General features: G+C 41.4%; 1 protein-coding gene across 1 annotated transcript in view; it reads right to left on the reverse strand.

The window, feature by feature from the left end:
* Window positions 1-17,070, reverse strand: part of ARMC2 (armadillo repeat containing 2) — a 99,854-nt gene that overhangs the window by 61,638 nt on the left and 21,146 nt on the right. Inside the window, exons 6-7 of the mRNA XM_053664729.1 lie at window positions 16,749-16,956; window positions 3,573-3,649 (exon numbers count right to left, since the gene is read on the reverse strand). Coding sequence (XP_053520704.1) covers window positions 3,573-3,649; window positions 16,749-16,956 — 285 coding nt within the window. The remainder of the gene's footprint in view (window positions 1-3,572; window positions 3,650-16,748; window positions 16,957-17,070) is intronic.

Genomic DNA, 17,070 nt, shown 5'->3' on the forward strand with positions numbered 1-17,070 from the left:
ATTTGCTTTCAGGGTTATATGAATAATCTCCGACCCCAGTGCCCAGCATCTAATAACACTCAATAAATAGGAATTTCTTTCCTTGACTAAAAAACAAACAGGCCATCACTGTCTGAAGAGTATCAGGCATATGATATGCCAAATTCTCAGGGGCACGTCTCCCCAGGGAATGTGGCTGTAGAGAAGTGACAGCTATCAGTCACCGTGGACTTCAGATGCAGCAGGCCTGTCTTCAGGTTTTGTGAGGTCTCCAAACTGTCCCCATTTTCCAGGTAATGAAAGTATTAAGTTACCTGCCCAAGGTCAAGTAGCTCCATAGTTTTTACACTTGACCTCTATGCTGTTCTGCCCTGCAGCAAATCAGCAAACTAAAAGGTAACTTTGAAGGGAAATGTAAATCATATTAGAAGCTGTAAATCATGATTACATCTCACATGGGAAATATCTCAAGATCCAATACACAGTCTAGCTGGAGACAGCCCTTGGGTTGAGTGTGTGGCCCTTGGGGGTGGTGCTGGAGGCACAGTCTCAGCTCCCTTCTCAGAAGTGGCACCCAGTCTGTACTGGATCAGGAATAGGGTGGACCTGATACCAATTAAGTGACCACACAGCGGGTGCCTGGCTCCTTAAAATGTCACGTGATGAGTTACAAATCATAGGGACAATCAGAGGGTTCCCCAGAGAGGGAAAGAGAGAGCACTGAAAGGGTGTGTGGCCTGTATACATTTAGGTTATTTTACCCAGAAAAAGGGCAGGGAGGCCTGTGAAGAGCACAGGTGCACAGTCACCATCTGGGCTTGAGTCCCAGCTCTGCCACCCAGTAGCTGGTTGACTTTGGGTGGGTTGTTTCGCTTTTTTCCTCTGTAAAATGAGATGGCAATGGTCATCTCAAGTATTGAGATTATGGGTTATCTCAATTTCTTTTCTGTGCTTTTTTGTATTTTCCAAAACTTCTAATACACGTGTATTACTGTTGAACAGAAAATACACAATGCATACTAAACTTTCCGAGCATGCAGGAATGACGTGGAGAAGCAGTTACCACCCAGCACACAGGCCTCCCCTGGTGCACTCCCTGCTGCAAACAGCCACTCCCATTGCAGCAGGCTTAGGCTTGCCTTTTATTAAACCTTCCTAATACCAGGAGGGGCTGGTGTACACTAGGCAGGAAGAGCACTAGAGAAGCAAAGTAGACAAAAGGCATTGTCAAAAAAGCTGTAACTAAACAGTATAGGTGCTGTTTTAATTGCAAGGTTTCACATAGTCTGTCTAACCCATAAGCAAGAATTCACCATAAATCACAGAGTTGAACTGGACAAAATCAGTCCAGATCTTTGGACAATCCCTTATCCAAAGCCTTTGGGTCCAGATGTGGTTTGGAATTCAGAACATTTTTAATTTTCATAAGGCAATAGGGTGCATATACTGCATATTACATACCATGCCAAGTAGGGTCCTTGGAGCAGGCCCCTGTAGCAAAACATGTCAATATTCACACTAGTGAGTCAAAGACTACATTGGCCTCAGATTGGTACAGGTCAGGCATTGTCACTGAATGAGTTTGAAAAAGAGTTCAGCTTTCAGAGCTTTTGGTATTTTGGAATGTCAGATAAAGGATTGCAGACCACCACTGCAGTCTTTTGGATCATTACTTTTATGAGTCTGCACTAACTTTGATAAATTGCAAATATGGATCTAAAAGTAAGCATGAATAATCAAACAGTATAAAAAACATAGTTGTTCATATTCTCAGGTATGTGACATCTTCAAAGTCCAAAGTATATAAATAAAACCAACCTATATCAAAGGAAAAGCCAAAAGACAATGTCATAAAAATAATTTAACAAATATTTATGATGTACTTAAATTTACTAGAAATACAAATTTGAAGTCCAGTAAATTCAAATCAGCCCTTTTACCTTCTATGCCATATACTCCTCAACAGAACAGCGCTGTGAGAAAACAGGGTTATCGACTCTTCGCTCGGGGCAAACAGAATTGGGAACATGCTCACCCCAGGAAGAGTTAATTTACAGGCTGAGCCAGAAATCACAGAACAGTTTATTTAACCTTCAGAAAGGAAAGTCCCTCACAGGCCCTTCTGAATGTTTCTAAGATTTGGTTCTTCTCAGAACAGAAGTTAGCCAGACACGACAGCATAAGGGTTTGCTTTCAACTCTCTCCTAGGCACCCCTGCGTGGTGGGGTCTCCAGCCCCAGCCTCTCCCCATCTCCGCCCTCACACGCCTCCTCCAACTCTGCTCTCCACACAAATCCCATGTTACGTACTACACGAAGTCAGTTTCTATTCAAGAAACTGAAGCCTGGAATCCTACAATTACTTTTTAGGAGCCACAAAAAATAAAGTTTGTCTCAGTTTTAGGCAACCACCTAGCATTATAGAAAGCACTTTTATCTAGGTTTGCTAAATATAAAAATTATGATTCAACAGGAAATTGGGTAAGTCAAGCAGAAATTTCAGCATGTTTTTTAAGATTTTGCTGTCTCAGTGGTTATAGTTCTTAACCACAGCTTTGTGCTCTGGACACAAAAACTTGACACAATGTTTATTGGCTGCTGTTTTTAGCAAGTAGATGTACAACGCTCAGCAACAGTGCTGATACGGAAACCAGTCCACCCAGGATTTCTCATTGGCCACAGAAGTCATTTTATCTCTAAGAAATTAGTGTTGAAGATAATAAAATATTTTTTGAACCTAATATTAGTTTGGTTTTGTTAAATTTCATCTCTGCAATAACAGTACAAAGAATATAACAAACACCTGTATATCCAAAACTACTTTGGTCAAATATTAACTCTATTTTCATTCTCCTTGTTTTAAAGAACTGAAACGTTACAGATACACTTGGTGCCTGTTGGGTGATACAAATCACCTGTCCCCCACCTGTCCCCTCCTCCCTCTCCCTCCAACAGTTGCTACCATTCTAAATCAGGTGCTTATTTTTATTTTTATCATGCTTGACTTTACATGTTTACAACATAAATCTGGATCCATAAAACCATATATTATTTTTGCAACTTAATTTTCATGTAAGGTTATGTTTATACTCATTCCATTCAGTACTATAAATATAGCTAAGTTCATTTTTATAATTGCTATATTCCATGGCATGATACATTTTGTATCATTTCTAGTCTGTGATATATAGTATTAAATATTTTTTCAATTAGTTTAAACACCTAGAGGGCTGTTATCATACGGTCAATATAGTTTCATGTAAGTGAGTAATTATTTTAAACTAAAGTTTTGAACTCAGTAACCATGTTGAAGTCAAGTTTTGAAACTTTCCAAACACTATCACAAAATAATTTCATTAAGATTGTTATCTACAGATATTTGAGCTGGGATAATGGTAAGAACAGTAAGACCATTGTGAAGATAATAAAAAGTTATAAAAGTAAATGTTGGCATGTGACCAAATTCGACAAATTGCCTGGAGTTCTCAAACAGTGAGCCGACATCAGATATTTTCAGTGCAAATGTTTTTTCTATGAACAGAGATGCTGAAGGTGAAGGCATGATGGTGACCTCTGAGAACACAAGCACCTCACCTGCCTTAGTGTCCAGCCTGCTCAGGTCCGAGCTGTTTGGGCACAATGGGGCCCTTGAATGCCTCCTCGCCTGGTCCCTAGGAGGAAGAGGAATACACACAGCACTCAGCACAAAAACCAACGTGTTTCTCTTTCTGTGAGTGTTAAGAGTTGGCTATATACAGTTTCCAAAGAAACCACAGAGTACTGTTTATAGAGCGGAGTTTGGTAATCTATATCCTATTTTAATCAACGTCTAATTTTTAACTAAGATTTGTGTTTTGAAAACAAGTCATATTTGTTTAACAATATGAAATATAGTGACTAGAAACAACAAAAATAATTCCAAAATTTACTTTGCAAATCAAGAAAATTGATTAAGGATATATGCCACAAGAGGTCACTGTTAGAAAAAGAAAGAACTCTGTGCTTAAATCACAAAAGCCTGGTATTTATGAGTTGGAAGCAATCCTCCCCTCCCCTCCCCTCCCCTCCCCTCCCCTCCCCTCCCCTCCCCTCCCCTCCCCTCCCCTCCCCTCCCTCTCCCATCCCTCTCCTCTCCTCCCCTCCCTTCTCCCCTCTTCTCTCTCTCTCTCTCTCCAGACCCCTCCCCTCCAAAAAAAGTTCTCAAATTTGTCAGATGTGCCCAAGGTCACAGAGCAAGGTCAGATCTGGAACCCAGGTCTCATAATTTTCAGTTCACTGCACTTCCTACTACATCACAGAGTGTACTGTTTCCAGTTGAAAAGTAAATGTATATTCTCTGAAAACGTTGAATTTTTAGAAATAATTTAAATGTTAAAAAAATGGAAGATACATTCAAGCAGTCTGAGATGACCAGTATTTTGTGTACCAAACAAAAGTGTAATGGATAGCCCATAGCAGGATTATATACCTGTTTTTTTTAAAGTTTACATTCAATATAGAAATGGTCCACGAAGGATATAATTTCTCCTTAGCTAGAGCCAATACTTAAAAGTACTTACTTTGAAATATCTACATAAAATTCCAAGGCAAAAAACAAAAAACAAACACTGAGAGAATAGTGAAAGTTTTAAAGCAAACTTTTATTTGTAAAATATGACATTTGCTATGAAAGTCATAAGGAACGCATATACACGTGGCCGGGGCTACCCGTGGACATCCACACGCAGCCCGCCGCCCCTCTGCGCCGTGGCATGGTGCCCAGTGGGCGCTCAGCGCCGGTCTTGCTCGACCTTTACTGCTGACCTTTACTTTGATCTTCTCCAAAGATCATTTTTCCATAGATATGTCCTTTTTCTTTAACACTTGATTTAATACTTCTTTTTATCCTACAAGAGAAAAGATCAAGCTAACCTTCTAAAAAACATCTAATTAGTTAATACTCCGAAACAATTACTTTATTTTTATACATATAAAAACAGATCTGGTAGCGAGGTGTTCCTAGCCAATGAAGCAAAGAAATGGGGATGAGATCTTTTTTGTGAACACTCTCAAAGCTGAGATGTAAATGAAGCAGCTCTCAAATAATATAGAAATAAAGGAAATCGATCCTTTGAAAAGATAAAATGCCAAAAGTTTGGCAGGTGTGAAGCTGGAAGTTTCCATATTTATCATCCCTAGAAATAACAAGAAAGTGTGAGGATGAGAGGAGCAAGTCCTTCTTTTCATTATTGTCCCCGACAACTGTTGGAATCAAGCAAGATCGGTTTCAGCTAATGGCCTTTCAAAGTCACTCGTCTACCCTCCCTGAGGACACTGCCACTGATGAGGCTGCCTTCCTAAACGCCACATTTGTGTACCCCCATTTCCTAGGGGAACAAACGAGGGTTCTTTTACCATACACAGAGGTTTGACAGTGCTGGGTTCCACTGGTCCTGAAGAACAGCGCAGGACTAGAATTCACCGGGATGGCGCAGTACTGTGCCCGACCGCCACGGCGCCACGACTGAAGCGCAGGCTCTGGGCCCAGCCCACCCAGGTCCAAATTCTGGGTCCAACACTTAACAGCTACGTGGACTTGAGCACGTTATTTAACCTCCTGGCCTTGGTTTTCGTATCTTAAAATGAGGGCAATGCCTCTGTTTGGTGCAGTAATTGGTACACTTGAAGAACTTAATAAATCTCCAATATTTTTTTTTTCTTTATCATGAGTCAACAAGCACCTGTCCGAGTGGCCTAGTGCTGGATGTCAGTGCGATACAGGACATACAAGGAGTTGCCCAAAAGAATTTTAAATCTACTGTGAAGAACTAAGGAAGTTTTTAAATGTAAAATTCCAATGGAGTCTCTACGCAAGTACTAGAATGTTAAATTGAGCCGGTTACAAGAACCAGAGGGATGTTGAGAAGGAAGCAAACGCTGAAAGGAAGAAGTGAACCACAGTGTGGGCCTTAAAAGAATACAAGCTGAACCAGCAAATGACAGGTCTACCCTCAAGAGGAGAGTAGTGTGAATGAAGGTAGAAAGGGGCCAGTGGAGCCTGGTGCTCAGGGCCAGGGTAAATGCACTGGGCCAGCAAGACAGGAATGGAAGGGTTCTGCTGGGAGCTACTGGAAACAGCTGCCTGAAACCTGGGGTTGAATCAATGGACCTAATTCAATGGGCAGTGAGGAGCTGTCACTGGTTCTTACACAAGCAAGTGAAGATGGGATTTAGAATGTGCAGTGACAAGAGTATTCAGGAGAGCTGCAGAGAAGTTAACAAGGACTAATCCTTTGAGGGTGAGAGGGGGACTCTTGAAGAAAGAACAAATTCAAGAGATCCTATAAAGAAGTTCATAGGATCTAGTGGTTTATTTCAGGCAGAAGAACAAACAGAAGGTGGACTAGGAGGAATGGGATAGTAGGGTTGCTACCAACAAAAATGGGGATGTTAGCCCTGGCTGGTGTGGCTGAATGGATTGAATGGCAGTCTGCAAAGGGATGCTGGTTTGATTCCCAGTCAGGGCACGTGCCTGGGTTGTGAGCCAGGTCCCCAGTAGGGGATGCACAAGAGGCAACCAACACATTGATATTTCTCTCCCTTTCTCCCTTCCTTCCTCCCTTCTTTTTTCTCTAAAAACAAATAAGTAAAACCTTTTAAAAATGGGGAGATTAGGGTGTAGAACAGTTAGATGGGTAAAGTAAGTTTAAGTTTTGCCCCACTGAGTTTCTGATGAAAAATGGAACATCTACAAAGGAGATGTGGTGATCAGAAAAAGAGCTCTGTCAACAATCAAAGCAGCACACACAGATCAGGGTCATCAGAGGGCTGGCTCAAAGACTGCACTCCCTGAACAAGACTGTCAGAAGCTCATGGGAACAGGGTGGAAAGGGGAAATGGGGTCCAAAGGAAGAACAGAAATAAAACATGCTCTCGTGTAGGCCAAGCAACATGTTGTGAAAACAGGCATGATTATAGGTCCAAGAAGATGAAGACTGAGGAAGAATTGTTCAGTCTGGCCAGGGTAGACCAGAAATTTTGGGTTCAGTCAATGGTCTTCAAAAAGAAAATCTCCTCTTGACTAAAAAAGAAGAGACTAGATGGTCTTATATTCCATGGAAATCTTCCTGTAACTTCTATCCATTGGTCTTGGTTCTGCTAAATCAGAGCCACGTGAAACAAATCTTTATCCTTCCTGAAAATCCAAATATCTAAAGGTGTTGCATTCACCTCTTAAAGCCATCTCCTATAACTCAACAAATCCCATGGCTCTACCACTTATCAGCTGCGTGACCTCGGCTAAGTTTCTTTTACTTAAGCTTTGGTTTCCTCATCTGTGGATGGATGTGGACGGATGAGGGGTGGTAAATAATGATATGCCTCAACGTAAGGTGGTTGCGAGGATAAAGAATATAATGTGGAATTGCTTAGCGTAGTTCCAGGCACATTAGTGAGTATTTAAGTGTTTACTATTATCACAGCTGCTATCACTGGTGTCGTTCACAGACTTCTCCAGTCCCTTCAGCTCTTCCTCATCTGATATGGTTTTAAATGTTCTCGCCAGCCTGTTTAGCCACTCTGAGTGCCAGTTTGCCTGGATCCCTTTTAAAGTCTGGGACCCAGCACTGAGCTAAAGGCATGAGGAGCAAAGAGGAGACATTCTAAATAATGCAGCCTAAAAATGTATTAGTGGTTTTGGTGGTCACATCACAGTGTTGGCCAGTCCTTGTCTTTTCTTACACATGCAGCTCATTCTTATTCATATTCTTAAACTCATTCTTACTGAATTTCAGTGTTGTACTTGGTAAAGTGTTTCTGCCTATCAGATGTTTTTAGATCTTGATGCAGTCATCCAGTATAATTGCTCCTCTTCCCAGCTTCTTGGTCCATGTTGTTAAAGACCATAAATTTTTTTTACAATGATTCTGATGTACCAAGGATAAAACAATTTCAGAAATTATTCCTTAAAGGTATTCTGTAAAACTCTTCTTAGAGGTAGAACACTGCCATTTTGTTAGTAAAGATAGCTTTATCTATAAATAACAAAACCTAATTCTAATGCAAACTATAAATGAAATTTATTGGCTCATCTAATAAATAGCTATCTACTTAACCCAAAATTCAGGTGTTAGTGTGGGTTTCGGGTATAGTGTGATCAGGGCTTTGGCTCCATTTCTGCACTCTCAGGTCTGCCCTTCCTGTGGTTCCATCTCTAGTCAGGTTGGAGTCCTGAGGAAAGCAGCCCACATGTTTTGGTGCAAAAGCAAGGCCTTCATATCACAATTATTCACAAATGTCCTATGTTTCACTCCGAAAAATCAGAATCAAAATAAAATTTTGTAGCCACAGCAATGCCCTGTGCAAACTAAGTTACAAATGCTCATCCATGAACCAGTCACACTAGCAACATCTACTGGACCAAATATATACCAAAGATAAAAATATGTTTCTTTAAAACTATTCTCAAATTCAGATTTTGTTACAATTCAGAGAGTTCTTCCACTTATTAAGACTAAGGTTTTTTAGTCAGGGGTCAGCAAACTTTTTCTGAAAGACCCAGACAGCATGTATTTTACACTTAGTGGGGCAAGTGGAGAAATGAAGGCTACTATGTAGGTACTTTTGTAACCATTGAAAAGGTAATGATTGAAAATGTATAAATAATTTTTGTCTCAAGGGCTGTGACAACAACAACGACAAAAATAGATGAATGGCCAAATTTGGCTCCCAGAGTCCTACTTCAGAGCAGTAACTAGATATTGAGAAATAAACTGTAAACTAAGTGGAATAATTTGGAATTAAGGGGAAAACAAAGGAGAAATTTATTTCTATTTGGGAAGAAACTTACATGTTCAAATGGAAAAGGAAATTTTAAAGGACGATTATGGTAAAAAGAAAACTTGGCAAAATTTTGAGCTAAGATTTCCTTGCACAAAGAAGATGGCACTTCATTTTTAGAATTAGACTTGAGTGTATAGATTTAAGTCAGGCTTAAATATTTAGTCAATATCTCAGGCTTTGAGGCCACACAGTGTTTATCACAACCACTCAAACTCTGCCAGGGTAGTGTAAAAGCAGCCATAGATAATAGGTCAATCAGTGTGGCTATGTTCCAATAAAACTTTATTTAAAAAACAGACAATGAGCTGGATTTAGTTCATGGGCCTTAGTTTGCTGACCCCTGCTTTATAGTCTCTTAGATTCTTTGACTGCAATTTGGAAATGCCACCAAGGGGTGGTGGTTCCTTCATCATGTCTTTATAGCCTGAAGCACCAGATACATCGTTTCCAGCACTCTGTCTTACTAACATTAAAAACAGAATTCTACTTCACAGTTACATACAAACAAGAAAATTAAAGAACATGTTTTTAAAGGAATGTTCATAAGATCAAAATTTTAAGAAAGTCCTCCAACGTATCTACAGCATTCATTAGTTTATGGCCCAAGATTTAAAATATATACATTTAAAGGTTATACCCATATTTTAAGTGTCTTTTTCAGTCGTCACTAACTGGTTATTATTCAAGTTCTATACATATATACTTGATTAGACATCGCGTGGTAGCTAACCATGTTAGCTTAGCTTAGTTTGGCTTAAATTTCCTTAGCTTAGAGTAAAAGCCCACAGTGTCATGCTTCCCTTGATCTTGAGAGCTCCACAGTTTGAAGGAACCTCATGGGAAAAGCCCTTGTAGCTTCTAGTGAGCCACTGCACACTCCGAGAACTTCAGCACAGTTGCCGTGGCTGCCCTCTCCCACGGTGCACGGTGCTGTGCAAACTCATTGACATCACCATCTCCCACCAGACCTGCTGCAAATGTTTCCCAGTGGTCACCTCAGTCCCAGGCCCTCCCTTCTCCAAACATCATCCACACTGCTGCCAGAGTCACTCCTCTGCTGGAGCCTCTCCACCGGCCCCTGCAGTCTGTAGCCTCAGGCCCTGGCTCCTGCTCTGCCAGGCCACCTGCCTTTCTTTGAACTTGTTGATGAGTCAAATCCTCTCCCGCCAGCAAAGTACACAACACTTTCCCCCTATTGAAACTCAGGCTTGGGAGGCACCCCACACCCTCAGACCCCAGGAAACCTTCCCTGATCTTCAGTCAGAATCAGGTGCTCCCACCTCTACACGCCCAGGACCTTTCTTCCAATTCTTTCCTTCCTCTGGCATTAGAGAAATCACTGGGTGCATACAAATCACCTGGGTATCTTATAAAAATGCAGACACTAATTCAGCATACCTGGAATGGGGCCTGAGACCCTGCATTTCTAACCAGCTCCCGGGTGATGCTGCCCTCCAGGGCCCACACCTGAGCAGCCCAGCCAGGTGCATTTGTGAACTCCTCGTGAAAAGGGGTCGTTTCTACATCTCCCGACCCCCCAGCACAGGGCTTTGCTCACCAAGAAACGTTCACTGCGTGAAACTGTTGAAAAAGGTGGGGCTCCACCAAATCTTCCTGGCCAATGACTGTCTTTTCCAAATTAAAACAGCTTCTCAGCCACATTCCCTTCCATTATTTCTTAAAAGAATAATGACTTCATTATTTTTTGAAAAATGATATATTTATTATTAATTTTTAAGGCTAGGCAGTGTAAGAAAGTACAAAGGAAATGATAAAAAATCACCCAGGATCCCACCATTCAGAAATAAATATTGTCAATATGTAGTAAACATCATTCCAGACACATTTTGTGTAAATTCAGATAAAAAGGCAAAAGAATGAAAGAACAGAAGGGGACCTTGCCAGAGGAAGTGCAGGTAAAGGATACATATCAGTGGGGTGGCGGTACATGTCATTGTAATTTATAACTATTAAGTACAAATTTTACTTGAGTTTAACAGAGAAATGGAAATGAAGTGGGCTGAAGGAATTGTAGAACTTCAGATGAATGGGTCTTCCCCAAAGATTTTAGTTTCTAAAAGATTTCTCTAAAGTTAAGAAAAAAATAATGAAAAACATTAGGATGCTGAAACCATTCTTTTTTTAAGCAGTATATTTCAATTTCAGACTGTAGCTGCTGAAAAACCTACTCCCTGCTATGAAGTGAAGCAGCTGGCACTCACACTCCCTCCCGAGTGCTGGCTCTGCTCATGGATGTGACTATGATGTCACCGAGGATCCCGTCCCATGGCCATGTTTTCCAGGGTTGTTTAGTTTGGGTTCAATGTGAAAACAAAGTCGATACTCACCACGAAGGCTCTTACCATAGCTTCTTCATTTCTGAGCTTTGAATTTTGACTCACCATTTTGTTGTCTAAGGGTTTTTCTACAAAGTGCATGAGTATTGTAGTGCCCAAGTTCATTCACATTTGAAAATGTCTGACGCCTTTTTTACTGAAGGTCAGCAATGCCATTGTTGGGTTATGGCTCTTACACTTAGGACTTCCTAGACATCACTGTCTTCTAGCCCTGGGCAATGCTTAGTAAAGCCAGAAGCAGCCTGCCTTTTTCTCCTTTTATGTAACGGCTTGCTCAGCCTGTGTGGCCAGAGATGTCTTGCATTTATCCCCCCAGTCGACAATTAATTGAGTGTGTGCGCCTACTGGGTAGTGTTCCGGTGCTGAGCACTGTGGGAAACGGCTCCGTGTGGACTACTGCACATCGGATTCTGTTGTGACACAATGTGTCCATGTGAGCTCCAGATTCAAATTTTTATCTCGGGAAGTTGTCTTCTGCTTTATGTCTTAATATTTTTCCAGTTTTCTCAGTGGGTTGTTGCAAATATCAAATGAGTTAATGTATGGAAATCACTTGGAAGAGTGCCTGGCACTTATTTCAAAGTAAGATAGTGCTGGGAGCATGAGCAGCCGGAGGAAGAGGATTCTCCCCTCAGGAAAACGTGCCACGCTGCCCATAATCATCGCAGTCTCGCTAGTCGTTTTCCTCTCTTCATGTTCATTTCTTTGGGAATGATTTCCTCTAGCCTGTCCACTGGACCTCATTGCATTTCCAACTGTTTTTATTCTCATTTTTCATCTCTAATGTGGCTTTCTCCTCCACATTTATACATTTTCTTTCATCTCTGAAAATTGCAAGCATGCTTCTAATCTCTTGATGTAAAATTATAATCTCTAATTTGAATTTTTATAATCCAAAAAAGAGCTCTTTTTTCCCCGTTTTAAAAAAACAGATCAATAACATTGTCTTTAATTTCTCTGAGGCTATGAAAAATTGTCTTAACTCTCCATTTTCTTCATCTTTTCATTAGGCTCTTTCCATACCTGTGCTCCAGTCCCATGATAACTCCTGTCCTAACACTATTTATCTTTAAACAGAGCCATATATTTGTTGAATAATGAAAAGGGTCCACAGATGGAGAGAACCAGAATATGTGTACCTTCATTCACCAAGTCTGTTATTTCTCTCGATTTGGAGTGTGTGTTCCCTTGGTTTGTGTGTAGCAGGTTGCCGTGGCTCACAGAAAAGCTCTGTTATGCTCCCTGAGTTCTGACCATCAAACTACTCCCTTCCACACACACACACACACACACACACACACTCTCTCTATGGCCCATGGGGCCCACAGAGCATGTCACCCTCAGGTTCACCCTCCCCCGTTGCTTCATGATCTGGATCTCTGAGGGGGTCTTTACAGTGGCTTCCTCCCTTCTCCAGTGGTCTGCCCACACCTTAGATCTTGTTTCTTTCATTAAAGACTATTGGATACAGCTTTCTGAGCTGACTGACTCGGTTTTACTGAAACCTGTTTCTTGCTCAAGATCTGAGGAGGTATCTGCTCTCAAATTACCTCTTGTTTTCATCTGCAGTTCATCGAGTCTGACAGGTGAACTAGACTCTTTTGGTTGCAATATTCCAAATAACAAATACCTAATCTGAAGTACCACAAGCTGTCTCGGTCAAAAGAAGTAAATAAAAGAAAGAAGAAAGGTAAGAAAAGAAAGAGGAAGGAAGGAAAGAAAGGAGGGAGGGAGAAAGGGAGAGAGGGAGAATGGAAGGAAGGAAGGAGAGAGAGAGAGAAAGGAAAAGCAGTCTAGAGTATGGATGTTGTGGCCTCAGGCACAGCTGGATCTAGGGGTTTACATGGCATCCTTGAACTTGGTCACTATCTCCATCCTGTTTTGTTTATACATTGGCCACTGTTGGCTCCAAGACAACATCATCTTCATAGCTTATAAACTTGGAGAAAGAGCACTTTCCCTAAAGGCTTCAGCAAAAGTACCAGGAAATAAGTCCATTGGCCTTGCCTGGATCACGTGCCCACCTCTGATCCAAGTGTTACGGCCGGTGGGTTGGACAATTCTGAGTATCCAGCTCTGGGTCACTTAACCACCTCTAGGAAGAGGAGTAGGAAAGACATAGACAGACCTCCTCCACAGATGGACTGAGCAGGATTTAATATACAACGCAAGACAGCCTACTTTCCAAAGTGGGAGGGGTGGGATGAAGGCCGTTATGCAACGTGGTTTGCTTCATGTTTTGTAGTTTGGGGTTGGAACCATTTTTGTTTGTTTGTTTTTTTCACTGATGACATTTACTTCTCTGTTTCTTATTCCTTGTTGCCTTGATTGGGTTTCTGCAGAATACCTTTGCTTTGCCATCTTTAACCAAAAGCCCTCTTTTCTTATTTTTGGCTCCAATAATACTAACAGCACTTGATGGTTCAAGGCTTATTAATTATTCTAACTCCTACAGTAAGAGCTGGGAGGATAGAGAAGTGGAGGAGCATGGTTATTTCCATAGCACAGATTAAAACATCGAGCTCCCAAAATTGTCGAGAAGAACATACAGAGAAATCACATGGCTGACAGAATAACCAAGTCCAGGGACTATGCTCCCGGCAAAGAGTTCTCGTTTCTCTACCACTGACTACTCCTGGCCTTTCCTCCTAAAAATTACATTTCCAAACCACAATAGTTTGAACAGCATTTACACACAAAACCTTACAAGGTTTTTAAGCAGATATATAAAGGATTTCATCAGATTGAGCCACTGGATGGAGAGATGAAGGGATGAATGGACAGACGAATGGAAGGAGATTTATACACCTATGGGGGTTGGCAAAATTAGGTTTATAGTTTTGAGTACAAAACACAGAGTTAATAAAGCTATTATAATAATCATAACCTGCATGCCTTTTTCCATACAATCAGCCATAAACCTACTTTTGCCCACCCCCGTACATATAGTTTAACGAAAGCTGTTTTCAATCCATACAGCAGAGAGAAAATGGAGTGCCACTGAAGAGCAAGCCTGCCAAACTTTAAATGAATCCTTAAAGGAACACACAGAGACTGTTGTAATTGGCACACTGTTTTAAGATGATAATTTGTTAAGTGCTTGAGAGTGTGTTCTCTTTTGGAAAGTTAAATAGTTCCCCAAGATTTTGTTTGCAATAATACCTTGCTTAGCAAATCCTTTTCCATCACAACCAGCTCAAAGTTAAACTCTAGTCCACCCCATGCCTGTGTCATGGATATTCTGAGTTAGGGGCACGCAAGTCAATGCTGTTGCACCGAAATAACGCGCTCTGTTCTCCCGCAGCGCAAGCTCCCAGCACGGAGTGTAAGGACCCTGCACGGGGCGCACGTCCACACTTCCGTCCCCTCTGCACTGTCTGCTCCTGCTCCTCTCCACCCGCTGTCATCTCACGCCTCCCCCTGCTCTAGTTACATATTCCCTTCCCTCCCTTTTTCTGACAGCCCAGCTCACTGACAAGACTTCATTTTCCAGTTTATGGGCTAAAGATGAAAAAAAAAACCCACGTTAATGGAGGATAAAGCTTTAACATCAAAACTGGGAATACTTCATTGCAAAGCAAAGATCATTTCTTGGAATTATTCGCTTAAATGTTTACAAGAAATAATTATCAAGTGTCCCAGATTGATTCACAAATGTAATTAATGAAACAATTGCTAATAGTTTCCATTTGCTGGTTGGTTTTAATTTTACTGTCTAAAAATTTTTTTTGGCACCTCAACAAAATCCCATCCCATGATTAAAGGAGGTAATACAGGTCCGTAAGGCAAAAATGTTATTGGAAGTTAACCTTGCCAGGGTGCACTGCAAACCCAACTCAGACACAATCATTACACGATGCAAAAGTCATGCTAACAAAACAAAGGGAAAACAATGAGCAATTAGTGCCAATGCCGCATAATTTGGGACAGTCAGGAAGAAGTGCATCCAGTCCTGACCGATTTCTCCTTTGCTGTTTGTCGGATAAAATAAGTAACTAAAAATGCCTTTGCTGCCTAAGACTAGGGGAGACATAATGAACTCTGGCTTGCCAGATTATTCTACAACATCTGAAGGTTTGCAAAAAACAAAACAAAACAAAACAGCTCTTGTCTGGTCTTCCTAGTCAACTTTAATTACTGTAAGGACGGGTGCAGCAGGATAAATGTTTCCTTTTCACTTCAATGCGGAAAGAAACACAAGTGCTCTGGCTGCCTTTCATGTTAAAGCTCTGAGGTCTGCAGTCTGTTCTTACTCACCAACTGGAAAAGATTTGTTGCAATGGCCAGTGCGATGTTTTGTGCTCAACTCCCAAAGTCCCAATTTGAAGTTTGTTCTCTTCCACTTAAGGAGACATTTCATTTTTCCTTTCATTTAAAAAATGTTCTGAATGCAAAGTGACATTACAAGGACTGCCAGGTTGCCTAATATAAATCTGGCATGTGGGACACTCTTCGGGCCGTGTCAGCAGACAAGGTCAGTTCAGCTAAACTAATCAGTGACCCAGCAGCCAGTTTGGGGAACAGTTTGAAGAACGTAATGTGTATATAAAAACCAAAGTCAGGCCTGAAATCTAAAGTGAGGGTAACAAGCTCTTGGTCTTAAAATGGCCCGTGGAATGTAATCTTGTTAGGCAAATTTGAACTGGGCAGTTGTCCATAATGACCCAATGGAAAGTCAGAGAAAAATATCTTTGAGTGACCCTGTCCGGTCCAAGACCTTCCGCCTTTCTTAGCATCATCAGTGACTGGGACTAGAAAACGAGCCTGCTCGCACCCTGGTGCCCGGTTACTCAAGGCTACCTTGGGAAAACGCCAGGTAAGAATCCAGGTGGCCCGTGCAATAAACATTTCTTACAAATTCCTAATGTGGTAGGATATTTGCTCCCAATTTTCTGGGCAAAGCCCTAGAAAGCCCAATCTAGGATCACAGGATGAACTGAGGGGTTTCCAGATAGGCAGGGGGAGGGGGAGGGGGAGGGTGGATGAAGGTGTCAGTGAGAACTGGGGTAAAAAAGTAAGTTCTATCTAGGAACATCGGATGAAATAAAGTTAATTCCTAATCATTCATTTTATGTGGGATTAGTGGAGGGATTGTCTCATAACCCAAATCCACAGGACTCTCCTTTTTTAGCTATTAGTTTGCAAAATAAATATTCTATTGGAGAAAAAATAAATTAAATGTCTACTCTTTTGTGTAGTTAACAATAGTAAGCTAACCGAAAGGGAGCTAATGAGATGCCAGCCCAGGCAAGAATCCCAAATAACATAAACAGAATCATCAGTCGTCACTCCACAGTCACTCCACAGCGGGCTGGAGCAATCCCACTGGAGCAAAGCCTTTCTCCTGACAATCCTATCAAAGCAGCATATTGGCAAGCATGAATAGATGTTTTCCTAAGGATTAAATGGAGAATGATGTAAAACCAACTCCCCTTAGCTGGGAGGAGAAAGCTTTCCTGCTCATATATCATTAACTCAACATTTGCTGTCCACAAAAGAGACAATGCAAGCCAGCCATCTACACAAGATAGAAAACAAACTGGTAAATGGCACTGTTATCCTCACCAGGAAATGCAACAGGAAGAATACTGACCCTCCGCTTCTGAGATGAGAGGGCGAGGATGCTGCCCCCGTGAACAGCCCTTGCTCCGCGACTTCGCTGAAGCCTCCGTCCTCAGTTGGCTGAAGTGCCGGGCTCTCCATGAGGCCGACAGCCTTCGATTCCGTTACATGAATCCCATTGATTGTCATCAGAGAGCCTCCCATCCTGACTGTTTCCTTGGGTTCCACTGTCTTCTTTCCTGTAATAACCAAGGAAATGTTTTGTTAAAGCATTTCTTCTTTTAGGAATCACCATCTTTCAATATTTTTTCAATGTAAGAATTTACACAATTTAAAAATTATATTACTTTTAA

The sequence above is a fragment of the Artibeus jamaicensis genome, unplaced genomic scaffold (genome assembly GCF_021234435.1).
Source record: "Artibeus jamaicensis isolate MK-2021 breed Jamaican fruit bat unplaced genomic scaffold, CSHL_Jam_final contig_387, whole genome shotgun sequence".
Lineage (NCBI taxonomy): Eukaryota > Metazoa > Chordata > Mammalia > Chiroptera > Phyllostomidae > Artibeus > Artibeus jamaicensis.